Source organism: Palaemon carinicauda, chromosome 21, assembly GCF_036898095.1.
Source record: "Palaemon carinicauda isolate YSFRI2023 chromosome 21, ASM3689809v2, whole genome shotgun sequence".
Taxonomy (NCBI): Eukaryota; Metazoa; Arthropoda; class Malacostraca; order Decapoda; family Palaemonidae; genus Palaemon; species Palaemon carinicauda.
The window spans coordinates 81,736,727-81,756,031 of NC_090745.1; the positions used below are offsets into that span (position 1 = coordinate 81,736,727).

The following is a 19,305-nucleotide window of genomic DNA, read 5'->3' on the forward strand; positions in this document are numbered from 1 at the left end:
AGCGGATGGGGCAGTTATCCCTCACTAAAATTATCATGGCTCGTCTTTCAGCTGCGCCGAAAGTAATACCCTATTATAAATAAAGAAGGTTTGTATCTGTGTCGGAACAAATAGAATAAGGTAAATAAGGTAAGGTGCGCGCTCTCTCTCTCTCTCTCTCTCTCTCTCTCTCTCTCTCTCTCTCTCTCTCTCTCTCTCTCCGTACTGTTTTTTTTTAATTCCGTTAAATCTTCATACTTCTTTGAAAATTATTAAAAAATCTTTATATCATCATACGATGTTTCGATCATGGGAATAGTAACGCATCGGAAGGAAATCACTTGATTTTCCTCTCGCCTTCCGCCAGAAATATGACGTCATCACACATTTTCTTAAATTTACGGTAAGTTGTATTAATCTTATAACTAATGATACAGACCACTAAAACACTTGATACCGTTACTCAGTGTTTCGGTGATGGAATGCTGTAATAAGATTACACGGTAACAATGAAAGGAAATAATTGGGTTTGTCAGCGCGCTTCCGCCAGATACATGACGTCACAAGACACGTGAAGTAAACTCTACGAAGAATGATTTGCAAATTATGTAAATTCATTTTCTTTTTTCTTGAAAGAAATGAAAAGAAAATACTAACTTACCAAGCAAAAGTATTTCATTTTTATAATGTAAAAGGAAATATATATTCAAGGAAATATTTATCCTATTAGTATATTGTACTTTCTTTAGAAAAATATTGATCTATTATCAGAGATTAAATAAAACTAGCGTACAGTCAAATTTACGCTACGTAGTACTCATGACAACCAATACAGACCCACAAAATACTTTTTATCTTTACTTAATAATTCGATAATGGGAATACTAATACTAATCGTTAGCCTATTGGAAGGAAATCACTGTATTGTCCGTCGTTGCTCCGAGCTGTCGTTAAATGAGGACTACCTGTAAGAGGTTCCAATTAGAGAGAGATCACTTCCACAACACTAACAAAATAAAATATTTGTTTTGTCTCAGGTTGCAAAAACTCTCTTTCAGAGAGATGCTGGATACCCTCCAGCCTTGAAGCCATTTGGATCCCAGTTTGATGTTAAATCTGAGCATGTGGTTGAAGCAGCAAGTTGTGGAAATGAGGAAGCTCTTTCATAACTTCCATCAGCAGCTTAAGAAGGTTGGGGTGCCATTCTGCAGGTTGCTATAAAGGGACTTCCTATGCAATGGATAGGATGGTTACGGATCTTACCCTGTTGAGGAGATACCTTATTAAGCAAAACAAGGGAACGTGTAGCTTCAGAGTTCTCCCACGCAAGCTGGATTGATTGATTGATTGATTTGAGGTTTTCTCGTACCTTGACATCAAAACTCATTGACGCTGAATGCAAGTTGGAAGGCGAACTGAAGTATTACCTGTAGGTCTCGTACTGGTGAGCAATAAAACAGAAGGTTCAGGTTGGGGGATGTCGGGGGCAGATCCACTAGCGGTGCACACCGCAAAGTCATCAAGTTGTCCACTATCTGAATGTCCAGAGATCCCTCGGGATTAACTATCGAGTCTCCCTGCTCAGACTGTATGCTATGATGTACTTTTCGCCAGGTATGACCTAGGCTGCCTGGGAGATCACATTGTCCTCTCTCCATCAAGGATTTCAACAGCCAGTTGACATCGTTGCCATGAAATAGAACCTCCTTACTAGTTAAATATAGGAGTTCCTGAGGTCGTGTTGTCGCGCATCAACACTATCGAGTAACCCGAAAGCTGTTGGAAATGTTGAAGAGCAAGGTACATAACTTTCAGGTGGTTTATGTGGCGGTCCCTTTCTTCTGATGCATTTGTGAAGAACATCAACTCAAAAGAATGAAAAAGAATATTCACTGTTCTGAGAAGGATCCACCAATTTAGGTCTTTCCTCTGATCCGACCCACTGGAATGACCATTCCGGGAGGATCCCTGCCCAAAGACCAAAAGGTCTTCAGCTTCCACTGAAGTGACAGCATGCGAAGGAGACTGTTGGGCACTACAACGCTCTAAAAAGGCCAGATGACTCAGCAGGTCCTCGAATGGATGGGCTTGTAGCGACCTTCACAACAGTAACTGATGAGCCACTTCATTGAATCTTGCGATTCTTAACTGCAACGGGAAAACTTTTCTTCATGTCTATCAGCATTCCAAGATACATCAGGATCTACTTGGGTTCCAAAGAGGACTTCTACAAGTTTACCAGAACCCCCTAGATGGTGGCAACCTTGAAAGACATGGGTCAATGTTGGAGAAGGGTCTCCATCAAATCTGTCAAGAATAGCCAATTGTCTATATAACAGTGAAGGCGAATGCCATTGCATATACCCATGCTGAACTAAAATGAATACTAAAGTTTACACCTGAGGAGCTGTTGACAGACCAAACCCAGCATCCAAATTGGAATATCTTTTTGTGCAGATAGAAACTTAAGTACTTCTTTGAAGACGGTTGGCGAGCTTATCTGGCAAGACAGCTTGGAGACTTGTGGAGTCTCACAAGACCACAGTGGCAAAGCACAGGGTAGCAGGAGCGTTATGAGTAGCTGTGAGGTCCAAAGAACTCAACTTCGAAGAGCCAGAGTGCTCTGACGATAAGATACACTGGAAAATAGAACAGGATCGAGACTTGTGACCAAAACTAGCCACTGGAAAGTGACCATGAACAAGACTCGCCACATTTTCACTAGCTTCAACAGCTTTTTAAAGGTTTTAAAGTTGCACATGAATGGAAAAAGCAAGGGACAGTGACAATACACTAGCCAGCAAGACAATACACTAGAGACTGACCATATATACATAAGCTCAGTGCCCAAACCCTTCTCCACCCAAGCTAGGACTAGGCAATGGCTGCTGATGCCTCAGAAGGTAGACCTAGAGGCTCCCCATACCCCCTATCCTTAGCTCACAAGGATGGTGAGATTGCAGACACTACAAGAAACCCCAGTTTGGCAGATCACCAGGCAGGGACGTTTCCAATGAGCCACTAAACCCTAAACCTAGACTTCACAAGAAAGCAACGAATTTTCTAATCTGAGGATGATTTATAAAGCATTTTAAATTCTAACTTACTGTTATGAAGCCAAACTAGTAATTTACTTGGGTGAATGTAAACGAGAATGCTCAATCCATTCTCTCGACTTCAGTTGGATTTTTGGATTTATAAAAGTTTTTAAAGTATTTGCCTAACTTATGGAAATTCAACAATTATCTTCAGTGACAGACTCAAGTTTGGGACAGCTGTCAAAACTCTTAATTTTCTTACTATTTACTTATACTACAAATTTTTACATAATTTGTATTTTTCCTAGCCATACGAACTGGAGTCATTTATATGGGGGTTACTTCTGGTTTCCTTTACTACGGCCAGACTATCAAAAAGAAATCGGTAGATTACGTCATGTTGCGCTGCACATGACTCATCATGCTTGTATCAACCCCTTATTCACAACATTTCTGGTCAAAGACTTACGGGTTGGCTGAAGCGGGACCTTTGGTAAATGACTCAGGTTTGTACAGCTAGCAAAAAATACATATATAAAATTTGTAGTTTATTCCTACGCAAATAAAAACTTCTGAGTTATTCATATGGGGAGTCTTCCTTACGTGGGAGGAAATCTCTGTAAAGGTAGGACATGGCTGCTACCTCCGTGTTAGCCAGTTTCAGTCCTGAAATCGTAGCGGGTAAATTCGGCAGTCTTTCCGCCGGTACTGAGGGTACTAAGTTAGCCACATCCGGGTCAATGGGATGTGTGCTCTGAAAGGCGCCAGAGTTCACGTAAAAATGTCTCTGGCCCAACAGAGATAATGGAGGAAGCTTTAAACATCTACTCACTTTTAGTTTTCAGTAAGACTTGAAGTATTCAAAACTCGAGCATGTCCTTGATTTGGCTGGAAAAGATCTTGTCAAACCTAATTCTGGGGCTCTGAGACTGCAAGAAGGTAGCGTCGAAAGCGCACGATCTGTTAGCAGTCTGTACTAAAGGAGGCTTATCCCAACCTCTTAAATGGTGGATGAGGCTCATAATCTTAATGAAGTGTGAGGCTTCCGAGCTCAATACCAGGGCCCAAACGGGGCAGGGGGTATATCAGCAGAGCTTGATACCAAGGAGTCATAAAATGTAATGATATCCCAATAAGAATATTCCCTTTTAACAGAGCTCTTAACCTTTCCTCTTAACGTCCTTCCCTTCCCGAGAGTAATAACGGGAAGAGGAGACAGAGAAGGAGTGGGAGGAATCCAGTTCACTCCCATCGTAAGAACGTTCACCTCTGTATCCTGAACGGGAAGCAGAGGAGTTGAAGTCTCTCTCAGAACTTCATTTACAAGGCGAGAGTTCTCAGCACTCGGCCATCTTGAACGCCTAGGGCAAGGACCATGTCTACGTCGTCCGTCAATCCGTTCTTCTACACCAGATGGGGGAGTGATCCTCGGTAAGGGGGGGGGGGGAGACTTTCCGCGCCCCTTATCCGCTTTCTGTACCCGTAAAAAGTTATCTGAAAGAGAATACCGTTCAGTAGAACGGTTATCATGATAATCAAGATCGTCAGACTAATTTCTTTTTTATTGTCTGGCCGTAGAAAACAAAACCAAAAGTGCCCCTGTATAAATGACTCAGAAGTTTGTATACGCAAAGAAATAAACAATGTTTTGGTATACCAATTTAAACAAGAGAACTTCAGTTCACAAATTTGACTCAGGTAGTCAAGTTAGAATACCTCATAAAAAGCAAAAAGAAATCTGGCTCTGCCGTCCGGTCACATTCAATAAAAAAAGATAAGTTTTTAATCTTCTCACTAAATCACTAACAAGATCAGGTAAAGCTAATTTAAAGCACCTAAATTTGAGCTTCTTCTCTCCCACATTGTTAACATCAAGATACATTGATTTAAAACCTCAAAAATTCTTGATTCTTCTATCACTCATTGATAAGATCAAGCTATAAAGATCTAAAAGCCGAAAAATTCTTGATACTTCTCTCTCACTAATAAGATCAAAATACATTGATTTTAAAGCTAAAAAAATCTTGATTCCTCTACCCCTCAATGATAAAATCAAGCTACATTAATTTAAAAACTGAAAATTTTTTTATTCTTCTTTCCCTCCCTGATAACATCAAGATAAATTGATTTACAACCTGAAAAATTCTTGCTTTCTTTCCTTCAATGATAAGATAAAGCTACATTGATTTAAAAGCTAGAAAATTCTTGATCCTTTTATAACTCACTGATAAGACCATGTTACATTGATTTAAAAGCTCAAAATAATATTCATTCTTTGCAATCACTGACAAGGTCAATCTACATTACTCTAAAAGCTCAAAAATTCTTGATTCTTCTCTCCCTCACTGATAACATCAAGCAACGTTGATTTAAGGTGAAAAAATTCTTATTCTTGATTCTCCTGATCCTCACTGGTAAGATCAAGCTACATTGATTTAAAATCATGACAAATTTATATAAGTAATCTGTATTTTTACTAACATACAAACATGGAGCTATTCATAGGGATATACTTTCGGCGAAGCTGAAAGACAAGCCATGATAATTTTAACGAGGGATAACCACCCCAACCGCTAGTAAGCGGGGAGTGGGGGTAGCAGACTACCCCACTCATTCACACACTTGGGCTGAGCACCCACTTTGCTTTCTGGCAGGACTTCTTGGGAGGCAGGGCTAGCGGGCCAATTTGTATAAACATCTCCAGGTTTTTATGTTAAGAAAAATTGAAATTACTTGCAAATTTGTCATTGGTTCCGACACAAATACAGACCCTTCACTATTAATAGGGATGACTTACCTCTTAGAAGGGTGAAGTCCTCACCAACTGGCTTTGGCATTGACCCGGGGTTCTCTCTCTTTGGTATAAAACAGAAGGTAGTAAGGACCATGCCCTCGCTAAAATAGTTGTGCCACGCACAATTAGCAGCCTACATATGCTGTGTGTTTGTGATACTAGCAATGTGGCTGGTCTTAGTAATAGGATTTCGAGTCATAGGAATCAGAGTACTCAGACCTTGCCCTATAGCCTCCCTCATAGGGGTATTGGGGATGCCACAAGTATTACTTCTATACTTAGGATACACAAGCAGAGAGGTGAGATCAGCTGTGCTGGGTACCATGGTGCTGATTTCCTCAGGGGGAGAGGTGAAAGGAAGTTGGAAGCTAATCATTCTTAACTCGTTCACTCTAAACTAACACTGGTGACCTTGCAGATCCAAGACAAAATTGTATTTCTTTTGACCCGCCTCTTGACCTTCCCCGTGCTGACAAATAGTGCTGAAACACAAGGGCGAGCTGCTGCTGTTCTTTGAAGGTAACACCTCAGACTTCTTACTGGGCAAAGTACCAAATGGTCTGGATCTTTGGTTACACAACGGAGACTCTCTATCTAGAATAGGCCGAATCTAGAATCCATCACACCCAGATTTTGAGTCTTAACAATGAACTCAGGGATGAAGTTGAGTATTATTTCTACCCATCATCATGAATGGAAGACATCGTAAGATAGATCATGCAGCTCACCGACTCTCTTGGCCGAAGCCAAAGCAAGTAGGAACACCATTTTCCGGGTAAGGTAGTGATCTGTTGCCTGGCATAATGGTTCGTAGGGGGGACCCTTCAGAGATTGAAGGACCCGAACCATGTTCCAAGGAGGAGGTCTTAAGTTCCGACTAGGATCAAGTAATCTCATAACTCCGTATGAGTAACGGAAGTTTGGACGAGGAAGAAATACCTAATCCTTTCAGTTTAAAGGTGAACTCAAGGCTATCTGGTAGCCTTTGACAGCCAAACCTGAGAGAAGCCTTTTTTCAGTTTAAAGGTAAACTCAAGGCTATCCGGTAGCCTTTGACAGCCAAAACTGAGAGAAGCCTTTCTTCCCTAAGTGTACAAGGAACTCCTTAATGGTTGGAATAGAGGCATCGAGGGGAGCATTACCCCTTCCACAACAACGGCCACAGAAAAGAGCTCATTTTACCTGGCAGATTGACGCTGAAGAGCGTCTGAGGTGTCCAGCCATTCTTTTCGCAACTTGTTGAAAAAAGCCTCTCTGAGAGAGGAGGTGCTGGACAGTCTCCAGGCATGAAGTCAAAGTGAATCTACAGCTTTGTGGAAGATGTTGGCATGCAGCTGTTTTAGAAGATCGTGACATGGAAGGAGCTCCTACGGAATCTCCGAGAGGAGTTCCAGATGGTCCGTGACCATTCTGCTTGATGCCACAGCGGAGCTATTAGAATCCTCGATAAGTTCTTGATTATTCTGACCAGGTTGAGGACTTTTCTCATCAGACAGAACAGGGGGAAAGCGTTCATGTCCATGTTCTCGCACCATTGTTGGAATGCATCTTGCCAAAGAGCTTGGGGGTCCGGGACTGGGGAACAGTACAGCGGGAACCTCAAGTTCAGAGCCGTTGCAAACAGGTCCATAGTTGGGGAACCCCACAAAGTCAGGATTTTGTTGGCTACTAGACGATTCAAAGTTCACTAGGAGCCCACTATCTGAATTGCTGAGCTCAGATTGTCTGCAAGCACTTTCCTTTTGCCTGGAATGAAGCAAGCAGTTAGGGTTACCGATTTGTCTTCTGTCCTTCTGAGTATCTCTACAGCTAGATGGCACGGAGGCTGCGAAAAGGTAATGCCTTGATTGTTTAAGTAATCTACTACCATGGTATTGTTGCTCATTAACACCGCGAGTGTCTTGCCAGGAACTGGTGGAACTGGCGGATCTGCTGGAGAGCACGGAAGGCTGCCCTCATCTCTAAGAGATTTGTGTGCTGATACCTTTCTGAATCAGACCAACGGCCAGATATACTGTAGTGTGGTGCAGCATGTGGCCCAGCCCCCACCTTTCTTTTGATGCATCTGAAAAGAGCATCAATTACTGGGGAAGAACGAGAAGATCAACCCCTTTGCAGAGGTTCTTGTCTGCTAGCCACCATCTGAGGTCCCTCTGTGCCTCTTGTCCTATGTGGACTAGGAGATCCCAGAATCGATGGCCTGATTCAACTTGGATGTGAGACGTCCATTGGGAACTAGACGTGGCAAAAAAGATAGATGACCGAGCAGACCTAACCAGCGCTGGGCTGGGAGCTCTTCTCGCCGGAGGAAGGGCTGTGCTACCTTCCTCAGCCTCTGAATTCTTTCGTCTGATGGAAAAGCTTTGTGCTGTTTGGTGTCTATCAACATGCCCAGGTATACCAATTTTTGAGAGGGGAGCAGTTGAGACTTCTCGGGATTTACCATGATCCCCCGGTCTTGGCAAAATCTAAGAAGCTCGTATCGGTGGTGAAGAAGGGTCGCCTCCAAGTCTGCTACAATCATCCAGAAGTCCAGATATTTTAGGAGACAGATGCCAATTCTGTGAGCCCATGATGACACAAGGGCGAACACTCTCGTGAACACTTAGGGTGCTGTGGAAAGACCGAAGCCCAGCACCTTGAACTGGTATTGCTACTGGTTTAGCATGAATCTTCCATACTTCCTGGATAACTCATGATTGGGATCTGGAAGTATGCGTCCTTGAGATCCATAGTGCACATGAAGTCTTGCGGTCTTATTGCTTGTCTGACTGTGTTGGCTGTCTTCATCTTGAACGAGGTTGACTGCCAAACATGTTCAAGGCTGACAGACCAAATGCCTTTCTTACAAGAGTAGACTGTAAAAGCCTGGGGACCCGTCGAGGACCTCTTAGAGAGCACCCTTCTCCAACATGGTCTGGACTTCCGTCCGGAGGGCTATCTCCTTTGCGGATTCCTTTACATAGGAGTTCAATGGGACTGGATCCCAATTTAATGGAGGGAGAGAGAGCCTGAACGGGATGCAATACCCTGAACAAATCACCTCGACCGTCAAGGGTTCGGCCCAGTGGTGCCTCCACCTTAGCTAGCACTTCTGCAAGCATCACCCAACAGGTGGACGAATGGGAGGATTGCCCGTCCTAACGGGATCAGCCTCTGCCAGATCCATTATTTCCTTTCCCTCCACGGAAAGACTTTTTGCCTCGAAAGGACTTCTTAAGACACCCATGGGCCCTGTTGTTTTGGGACTGTAGCCCTACCTGTCGGCGATTTAGAAGAAGGCTGCTTCTTGTGTGGCGGAAATTGGTACAGCCTTGATGTTAAGGCCTTTTGAATGAGGGAGTCATGGTTGGACTTCCTCCACCCTTCAGCCACCCACTCGACATCCTCCAGCTCAAAGATGAAACTCCCCTAGAAGGAGGGTCTCAGCCCAGACACCTCGGCCTGTGGGAGCTGTCGATGAAACCTGCCAATGATCAAGTATCTCCTCTTCAGGATGGTGTTAGCCCAAAGGTTTATCACCTGGTGGGAGAAGAAATTGATCGCCCTAGAGCCTGACAAAGGGAAGGTTTCCATCGACCGCCTCGTGGATTCCCGAGACCAGTCCTGATACCGGATCAGTCATCCAAACGACTCCAATCAGAAATCAAGCCCGAAGTTGCCTGCATGGCATACTTTGCATCTTTTTCCTGGTTAAGGATATCTCTGGCCAAATACGAGACAGAGACCCATTAGTTTCTCGAAGGGTAAGCCCTTTGCGAGTGCCTTTATCGAATGGTCTAGAGGCAAGCCCGGAAGAGGCTCATTGAGAATCTCATACCTCTTCTACTGATCATAAGGTGGCGGGAGGAGTTTAAAGGAGGCGTTGGAGTGAAGGGAAGTGGAGGAACCTGTGGCCTGAGCCGCTGCCTTCTGCCTGGCGCTCCTCAACTCATTTGATCAGGGCAAAGCTGCACTGGCCTTCGGGGATCTCTGGGTACCATAGACCTGGTCAAGGACTGTGTCTGTTCTCTCAAGAGGGGTTACCGATGGATCTGGCTGTCCGTTGATGGAACAAATGCAGGCTAAAACCTGCCAGAAGGCGAGTTCTGACTCCTCCTGCTCCGTTCCGAGAGCTTAGGGCTAACAGCAGCTGGCAAAAGATTGTCCTCAGGATCATAATGCTCAACTCCCAGCTCTCATCCATAAGAGCCTGGGGTGGATCGTTGTCATCAGGATAGACCATTGACAGAGCAGCTACTGTTGACGTGCTGGAAGAGACTTCCCTCTGCCTCTTTTGCTGAGGTGGGGGACCCAGAGATTCTGTGTCACGAGACCAGGAGGGATCATCGTGACTTGGACCCAAAGGTCTTCGAGGGTTACAAGAGCCAGGAGGCTCAGCGTAACCGGCATCACGAGAGCCCGCAAGCTCAGCGTAATGGCAGTCACAAGACCCGTAGGCTCAGTGTGACAAGGGTCGCAAGAGCCCTGAGGCTCTGAGCAACGAGTCCGAAAACTCCGGGTTACAAGAGTCGTAAGGCTCAACGTAACGAGGGTTACGAGAGCCCTGGGGCTCAGCGTCACGCGTATCATGAGAGGCCAAAGACTCAGCATAATGAGGGTCATGAGAGCCCGAGGGCTCAGTGAAACAAGGGTTACGAGAGCCCGACGGCTCAGCGAAACAAGGGTTACAAGATCCCGAGGGCTCAGCACAATGAATGTACGAAGACTCTGGATTACGAAAGCTCGAAGGCTCAACGTAACAGGGGTCACGAGAGCACAAAGCACCAATGGTAATGGGGGTCACAAGACCCTGGGGCTCTACGAGATGGGAAATAGAAAGTTCCGGGTCACGAGAGCCCAAAGGCTCAGCGTGACGAGAACTCGAATGTCCCAGGTTACGAGAACCCAATGGCCCAACATAAAGAGAGCCCGGAGGCTCAGGGTCCCACAAGCCCAAAGTCTTAGTGAAACAAGGACCCGAAGGTCCCAGGTTACAAGAGCCCGAAGATTCAACGCAACAGGAGCCCAGAGGCTCGGAGCCACACAAGCCTAAAGCAAGACTGTAACGACAACCTGAAGGAATATCGTGACCTGAACTCGAGGGTTCAAAAAGATATCTCCTTACCACTGGGTAGAGGAGCACTCCGGGTGACGAGGGGTCAAAAACTCCACCAGACAGACCCCCGAAAGGGGAACGTCTAGCAAAAACCTCCTGAAGGGGAGACTGCCGAGGCCAAACAAACTCGAAAGCTTCCTCTCCCGGAAGAAAGGTTTTTTTCCCGAAAGAGACCTTCACCTAGGACTAAGCTCTGACCCTGCTCTCGACACCTACACTTCTTCCCCAGAAGTGTAGGTGTAGAGACCGCTGGACATGAGCGATTCTCTCTCACGAACTTGAGATGTTCCCATGTTCCCTGGAAAAGGAACTTACCTTGGACTTTGCTCCTCCACCACCCCTGGTGGAATCGCAACGTTTTCGGCGTCGGTCACAGGGGACCAGAAGTATGACCAACAGGCAGCAGCGCCTGCGCCCACAGGGGAAGGGCTCAACTTACGAAGAAGTAGGAGAGAGAGACTCCACTCAGACCCCAACTGAAGGAGTCCAAAGAGAACGTCCTTAGAAAGGAGGCCATCAATGACCAGTGATGGCTAAAAAGACAAGTCAAGAAAACAAGCAGGCACCCCTGGAGGAAAGGGCGGGACCAACTCACTAGGGGAATCGCTACCGTACCTTGACATACAGGTTTACCTGGAGTAAAAGGGCTGCGTTGCTACTCGGTCGTTCCCCAGAGAGGACTGGCAGGGTAGCAGCTACGGGAAGAGGTTGAAGGGTCGAAGAAGACCACGCTTTCTTCGACTTCCGAGGATGACCCGTAAGGCAAAGAATGGCACTTAGCCTTCTTTTCCCTCCTCCCAAACCTCTCCCACTTGGAGGAAGACCACTTCCTACACTCAATACAGTTGTCATCCCATTGACACTGGCAGCCCCAGCAAGTCGGACACGGCAAAGGGGGGGGGAGTCGTCTTTTCAGTGGCCATGAAGGTACCACAGGAGCAGCCTTTAGGACCTAGACAGGTACGCATGGGACTTCCTGGGGGGAAAACCAAGCACACTTCTGAAAGAAAAAGAATAACTATCATTTAATGGCAAGTCTTTGTGGGAGCAAGAGGCAATATGACATCCTCTACCAAGCCAGGTGTGTGATTGAGCGGGGCAGTTGGCTAGCACCTATCCCTCCCCGCTAACTAGCGGTTGGTGTGGTTATCTCTAACTAAAATTATCATGGCCCGCCTTTCAGCTTTGCTGAAAGTATATCCCTATAAATAGCGAAGGGCTTGTATTTGTATCAGAACAATGAAAAATCTTTTATTCCTCTCTCACTCACAAATAAAAATAAATTCTAGGAACAATATTGCTAAAGAAATGAAAATGCTTGATATCAGAATTGTTTTAACACACCTTTTCTGTAGTCAACTTTCCAATAAGATGCTTAGGGATGAATATGGAGTTGCCAAGACCAGATTTACGGAATGCTGCTTTATGGAGAAGTTCAACAGCAACTGTTGTAGGGTCCATAGTAGCTACATCATCCTTAACCCTACCAAGATTATCTCCCAACTCCCATGCCTTGAATGCAGGCTGCGTGCTTACATCACCAAGAATGTCAAGTCCTGTCCCACTGAAAAAGTATGTTTAAAATTAAATCATGCTCGCAAGTTTAAAAAAAGGGCTTAGATATGACTATATCATCAGTAATCAAAATAAAGTGCCAACAGTGCTCAACACCAATAGATTATCAATGGAAGTTCCATTAGTTGTCCAAAACCAGCCAGGATAACTAAATGTGTAAAATGTCTTTGTTCCTACACAAATGAAAACCTGAATCCTATAAAAGGACTCAGGTTTTTATAGTTAGGAAAAATATGAAAGGCTTTTAAAACTTGTAATTACTGTAAAGTATATCTCAATTTGATATGCTTATCATACAATACTAATCAATCATACATAGCCCAAATTATGGTACCAGTATTCCAGACTCTAATTTTAGTCTTACAGAAGCCAAAAAGCTGAATGTGACTGTGAGGACATCCACACCTGTAGACCATCAATAGAAATAAATTAATTTATTTGATTAACCATTCAGAGTTGTTCATTTTATAATAGTATTATCCTTGCTTTTGTTTAACCTTCTAAGATGTTAAGATTGTATTTTCAGGAATTTTCTCCTTGGCAATTCACTCTTTTTGCACCCACACAATTTTGCAAATTTTTACTTGTGTTGAGTGATCATTTCTTTTAATTATAGACACGGACAGAAACTTATTGTTGAAAGTTTTCAAGGAAGGAATGAAAATTACCAGGTAGAGCATGCTACGTATTCCAGAATTGATAGTGAGGTCAAAGGAAAAGCCAGGAATGACTAGAGAGAATATTTACACAGGAAAGCAGATGAGGCTGACAAAGCTATGAATTCAGGGAGTGGCTATGGAAAGAAAATTTCTCATAAAAATATTAATGAAATTTTTACTGAGGCAAAGAAGAAAAAGCATATACCCATTAAAGAGAGATACGAATCTGTTAAAACAACAGAAGATGAAGAAAGGCAACGTTGGATGGAACATTTTAGTGAGGTCATGAATAGGAGATATGAGGGGAATAACATGATTGATATACCTGAAGCAGAGGAATACCTTGTGCCCATGAATGAATTCAGCGTGTTTGAAGTCGAAGCTATCATTAAAAAACTCAAGAGATGGAGACCCCATGGATACAATAACTGCTGAGATGATATTGGCTGAAAATGAAGTGACTCCCACACCACTTACAAGATTATTTTGTAGAATGAGGCATGAAGAGGCAAAACTTGATGAATGGGAGCTAAGAGTGTTATTGAAAATGACAAAAGAAGGAGCTCTGACTGATTGCAATAATTACAGTAATACTTACGCCAGTTGTCATGAAGATATTTAGTATGCTCATTCTAAAGAGACTAGAGAGAAAAATTGATGAAAAGCTGATAGATGAACAAGCAGGATTTAGAAAAGGTAACTGTACAGACCAAATTTTCATTTTAAGACATGTGATACAGTAATGTGTAGAATATAAAAATCTAGTTCCAGCATATGATATGGAGAGATTATCTTCAAAGAGTGTTGAGAGAATATCTTGGGGAATAACAGAGGATATCTCACTAATGGCTAATGCAAATACTGTATGGTTAGTTAGGACACTACCCTGGAGAACTCCTCACTGACATTTCCTCTCCAACATTGTTTCACCTACTTTAACTTGAAAAAAATCTGTGAAACAAATGCTTGAATAAACAATGGTAGCTCACCTCTCAATCCCATATAATGAAATGGATTTAAGGGGACCGTCCGCCATGCCATGAAATTTTTTTTCTAATTATTCAATATACACAATTTCTATATATGTTTTAGACATATAGGATACCTTCATCATATAAAAATTTCAAGTCATTTGATAAAAAACTTTTTTTATATATTAGCAAAAATCACGATTTGAAAAAAAAAAAATTGGTACATTTTTCTCCACTAATTTGACAACATTTGTTTTGAAAATCATACCATCAAAACTTCTTTATAAATTGAATAATTCTGTGTGACAGATTTGGCATTTTCCTTTTTCTTATTTTTTAAGGTTTTTTTTCTTAATTTTCTTTGTCTAGACATAAAATATTCATGAAAATAAAGAGAAAAAGGAAAATCAAAATTCTGGTATACGTAATAGTGGGATTTTTATTCCTCTTTTCATTGATATCTTTCTCTCTAAAATCGAAAAATAAATAATTGAGAAAAATGTACCTAAGTGTGAACAAGAATGTTTTTGAGTTATGAGCTCTCAAAGATTTGCAAAAAATTTTTGCTTCTTTTCTTTAAGAAATCAGGATAAAATTATTATGATAACCTTATTTTGTACCTTTATTGTTTATTTCTACATAAACATACCATAAACATTTAAACCCCAAGTTTACTATTACACTTGGCGTAAGGGTGTTATTAGTTGCCAGCAGCCTCTCATTGTTGCCAGTTTTAGTTAGCATGTTTCAGCTTTGTACTCTTATTCTTGTTTCCCTCTCTTCTTGGTTCTTTTTTCTTGCTCTCTGTTTACTTTTTGTTCTTTCTATGACCTTAGGTAACATTGGCCTTGCTTTGAAGTTCCCGAGGCCATTGTGAAAACACAATGTACATACGAACTGCCAGTAAACAAAAACATGCATTATAACTTCTATACGTCTTTGGAAACTATAGCTGCTGTTCTCGTAGCTGGTAGTTTTCGTTCACCTTCCCTCTACCAATGCCTTCCATTTCTGCCAGACGTACGAGATTTCGCAACATAAGTGAAAATATTGCTATATATATATGCAAAAATAAACACACAAAGACGATTCTGTCAAACTCAGTCATGCAGACGACAAAGTAAGGATAACGTCATCATTCAAAGACCGCTGTATGTTCATTATTTGTTAAAATAATTGGCTGAAACTTCTGGAGAGCATGTACAATATGTTTTTGCATACATAGCAATAAAATGATTTTCGATTTCTGAGAGTTGGTATGTCAAAATACCATATCTTCATGTAGTATCTTATGCCTTTTCAAGGTAAAAAAAGAAAAAAAAAAAAAAAAGGCAATGTACTGTTTGGAAGCGAAGGCTTCACAAACAGAGGACTCAAGTCGTACCATCACATTCGTGGAGTGCATTTTTTTTTCAAATCCACACTGGATAGGTGATAAAATACCTTTCTTCTCCAGATACCATACCAGTAATGCATTGACCATCTTCACCATGATCTTACATAACCAAGATGTCAATGCAATTGGTCAAGTTTGCTGCTAAAAACTTATCCTTACTAGGCTTTAAAAATACTAAAATAATGGTTAGTTCCCTAACACATGGATAACTTCTCATTGGCAATTTTTTACCTAAATATTTAAACACTTTCCCAGGGGTTTCTTTACAGAGGGTCTTGATATATTGGGTTTTACGTTTGTCTTTTTCTTTGTGTCCTTTTTATCTAAATGTTGAGGGGGAAGGTGGACCTAACTTGAATTTCTGATTTATTTAAGTTGTCTTTCCGTTGATCAGAAAAATCAACAGATATAACATCAAATTTATTTGATGTGTCACTTTAAGGCTTTTTATGGAAGGGGACGAGAGAGACAGAGGTCTCTCTCTTTTCCAATTAATAGGTGAACTACCTGGTTTTTGCCGCTTCCCCACTACAGGTGCACCAGGTTAAGTTGGTTTTAAGTGGAACCTCAGTTAAATCAGGCAAGGACACGGCTTGAGAGAGGTTTGCAAAATTGTTGATAATGGGGTAAGAATGTTGTACAGAGATGGGCTATGGCTCAGTCTTAATACACTGTGGCAAAGCCCCAGAAGGCAATATGCTTACCTCATCCTGCAGCACTTTATTAGATGATAAACTTCTTTTCTTACAACTACTTGCAGTACTAGGTGGATTTGATTTTTTAATGCCTTTACATAGTTATTTGATTTATTTAGTAGTCTTTAGGCATGCCCACACTGTGTGCTCTTAACTGGATTTTTTTAGGGCAGCTTCTTCCAACTTATACATCTTGCAGCTCCTGTCAGTAGATTTATGATTTGAGTTGCAGTTTAAACATCTGACCCCAAGAACAAATTTTCCATGGTAAGATTTAGTACAAATACCACAAATTTTTTCATCTTTGCAAACTTTACATGGGTGTCCAAATTTAAAACAATTAAAACATTGCAGTGGATTCTGCTTGATAGGCCAAACTTTAATCCTTTCATTTTCAATAATAATATGTTAAGGTACATCAGCATTCTGGAGAGTAAGGATTGTCAATGATGTTCCTTGTGTGCTTTCCATACATTTGGTGGGCACATGGCCAGTATCTCCTCCTCTGTAAATTCATAGAGGTCTTTGTTAAAAACTACTCCCTTTCCATAACTAACATTTATGGAGGGGTTTAATATCTAAGGTAATATAATCATTATTTGTCTTTAGGTTAGACGGCATTAAAGACTGCACATAATTTTCCATAGACAAGGTAACTATTTACTCCAAAAGTGGATATATCTCCCAGTGCAATAGTTCCTACTTTTTTCTGAATTAATTTGCATATTTTGAAATAATTCCCTGCAACCCCCTTAGATTCAGCTACAAGCCACAATGGTGGGTATAGATTTCTCTGGGAAAGCATTACTAAATCAGCACCTTTTTCAAACCGGCAGGTGTATAAACGTCCAAATCCTTTGATACCTTTTCGCAAAGAGCAGCCATGATATTAAAGTTATTAATCTTAATATTCTTAATGTTACAAATTGCATTAAATGCTTCGTAATGACAATTGTAAGATATCCATGAATCCCATTTGTAATTTTCAAGTTTTCTTATTTGATTTATAAATCCATTGCACTCAAATGCTTCATATAGATTATCATAATTTGTCTCAACTGGAATTTGAGTAACATGAAGAATTCAAAAGTTCCTTGAGTTACCCAAATTACTTGATTTTTTAATATCGATAAAATGGTCCTTCCTAGTTCCTGGGTGATACAGATTTTTCCAATTAAATTAGCAAAGGTCGTCACCAGGGCCGGGTGGGGGGAGGAGTAAGCATATCCAGAGAATGGAGCATCAGTTTTTGAAAGGTCCATAGTTAAGGGTGGGGTTTTTTTTACCTGCCTGAGAATATTTAGAAATGTCACAAAACACAAAAATATAGTTAAATGGGTACTATGGAAATCAGTTTAAACACAAGCTAGCAGGCCTGAAGAAAGAGTTGCACCATTTATGTGGAATGTAAACTGTTGTCATATTTTACTTCCCAGGTCAAAGCATGAGGGAGGTTGGAAAAGCTAGGGCAACCTAGATCTGGGCAACCTAGATGGCAGATGTCATGTAGCAAAAGGATACCATCTACCTCCTAGAGGAAACACCTGGCCCCCATAGAGACAGGTGCCATAAAAACTCACCCTCGGAAATAGAATGAAGGGAGTTGGGCGTGAGAGATGGCCGTGTGCCCTCGTCGCCCAAACGACACTCCACTAGGTTGCGATCTTAGTACAGTGGAACCTCTACATACGAATGTCCTAACATACGAATTTTCCAACATCCGATGTAAAATTCGACCAAATTTCTGTCTCGACACCCAAAGTGTTGCTCCAACATACAAAGTAAACATTATGCGTACGCGTGGAATTTTCTCGAAAGCGTCCAGTGTCGTTTGTTGTTGACACCGCTAGACGGCAGCACATCGGAGGACACCAATCGAGCGTCACCTTGATCAGTCATCTCATGCGCATCGTGTGGTTGTCCTCTATTCGCTCAGTTATTAACAGTGTTTTTTATCTTCCTTTTTCATGTGTTGTTTTCTGTGTTCCGTAATCATGGGTCCTAAAAAGCTTAAGTTTCGGTTCAGGAAGTAGTAGTAGTGGTGAGAAAAAGAGGAAGTCTATGCTTTCATTAGAATTAAAGCAAGAAATAATAGAAAAGCATGAGCGAGGTGTACGTGTTAGCGATCTGGCTAAACAACATGGCCGGAATATGTCTACGATCTCGACGATCATAAAACAGAAGGCAGCCATTAAAGCAGTGAAACCTTCGAAGGGGATCACGATTATTTCCAAACGTCGTAGCCCTATCCTTGAAGAGATGGAACGACTTTTGTTAATATGGATCAAAGACAAGGAGATTGTTGGCGATACGATCACGGAAAAGATCATTTGTGAGAAGGCCAGCGCTATCTACAGTGACTTGAAGGCGGCGCGCTCTCGGGGTGACGCGGGGGAGAGTTCAGCCGATCCTACGACGGAGGAATTCAAGGCGTCTCAAGGTTGGTTTGAGAAATTTAGGAAATGGACCGGGATTCATTCAGTTGTTCGTCATGGAGAAGCTTCGAGTTCGGACACCAAGGCTGCTAAAGACTTTGTTAAAAAGTTTGAAAGCATCGTGGCGGAGGAAGGTTACGTAGAGCAGCAGGTGTTCAACTGTGATGAAACCGGCCTGTTTTGGAAAAAGATGCCTAGTCGAACGTACATTACCACCGAAGAGAAGAAAATGCCTGGACATAAGACAATGAAGGATCGGTTGACTCTTGTGCTTTGTGCCAACGCCAGCGGGAACTGCAAAATAAAGCTGTTATTGGTTTACCATTCCGAAAACCCTAGGGCATTTAAAGCACATAGAATTAATAAAGACCTGCTACATGTTCTATGGCGTTCTAATTTTAAGGCTTGGGTTACTAGGCATATCTTTGTGGAATGGGTAAACGTAGTTTTCGGCCCTGCTGTCAAGAAGTATCTTCCGGAGAGGAATTTGCCTTTGAAGTGCTTGCTTTGTTTGGAGAATGCACCCGCTCACCCCCCGACTCGAAGATGATATCACCGACGAATACAAATTCATCAAGGTGTTGTATCTTCCACCGAATACCACACCTATCCTCCAGCCCATGGACCGGCAAGTCATCTCTAATTTTAAGAAGCTGTACACCAAG

At 42.2% G+C, this 19,305-nt stretch overlaps 1 protein-coding gene across 1 annotated transcript in view; it reads right to left on the minus strand.

Moving 5' to 3' along the window:
- Window positions 1-19,305, minus strand: part of LOC137615015 (cytochrome b-c1 complex subunit 2, mitochondrial-like) — a gene marked incomplete at its 5' end in the record, with an annotated part of 72,490 nt that overhangs the window by 35,246 nt on the left and 17,939 nt on the right. Inside the window, one exon of the mRNA XM_068344649.1 lies at window positions 12,254-12,473. Within this exon, the coding sequence (XP_068200750.1) occupies window positions 12,254-12,473 (220 nt within the window). The remainder of the gene's footprint in view (window positions 1-12,253; window positions 12,474-19,305) is intronic.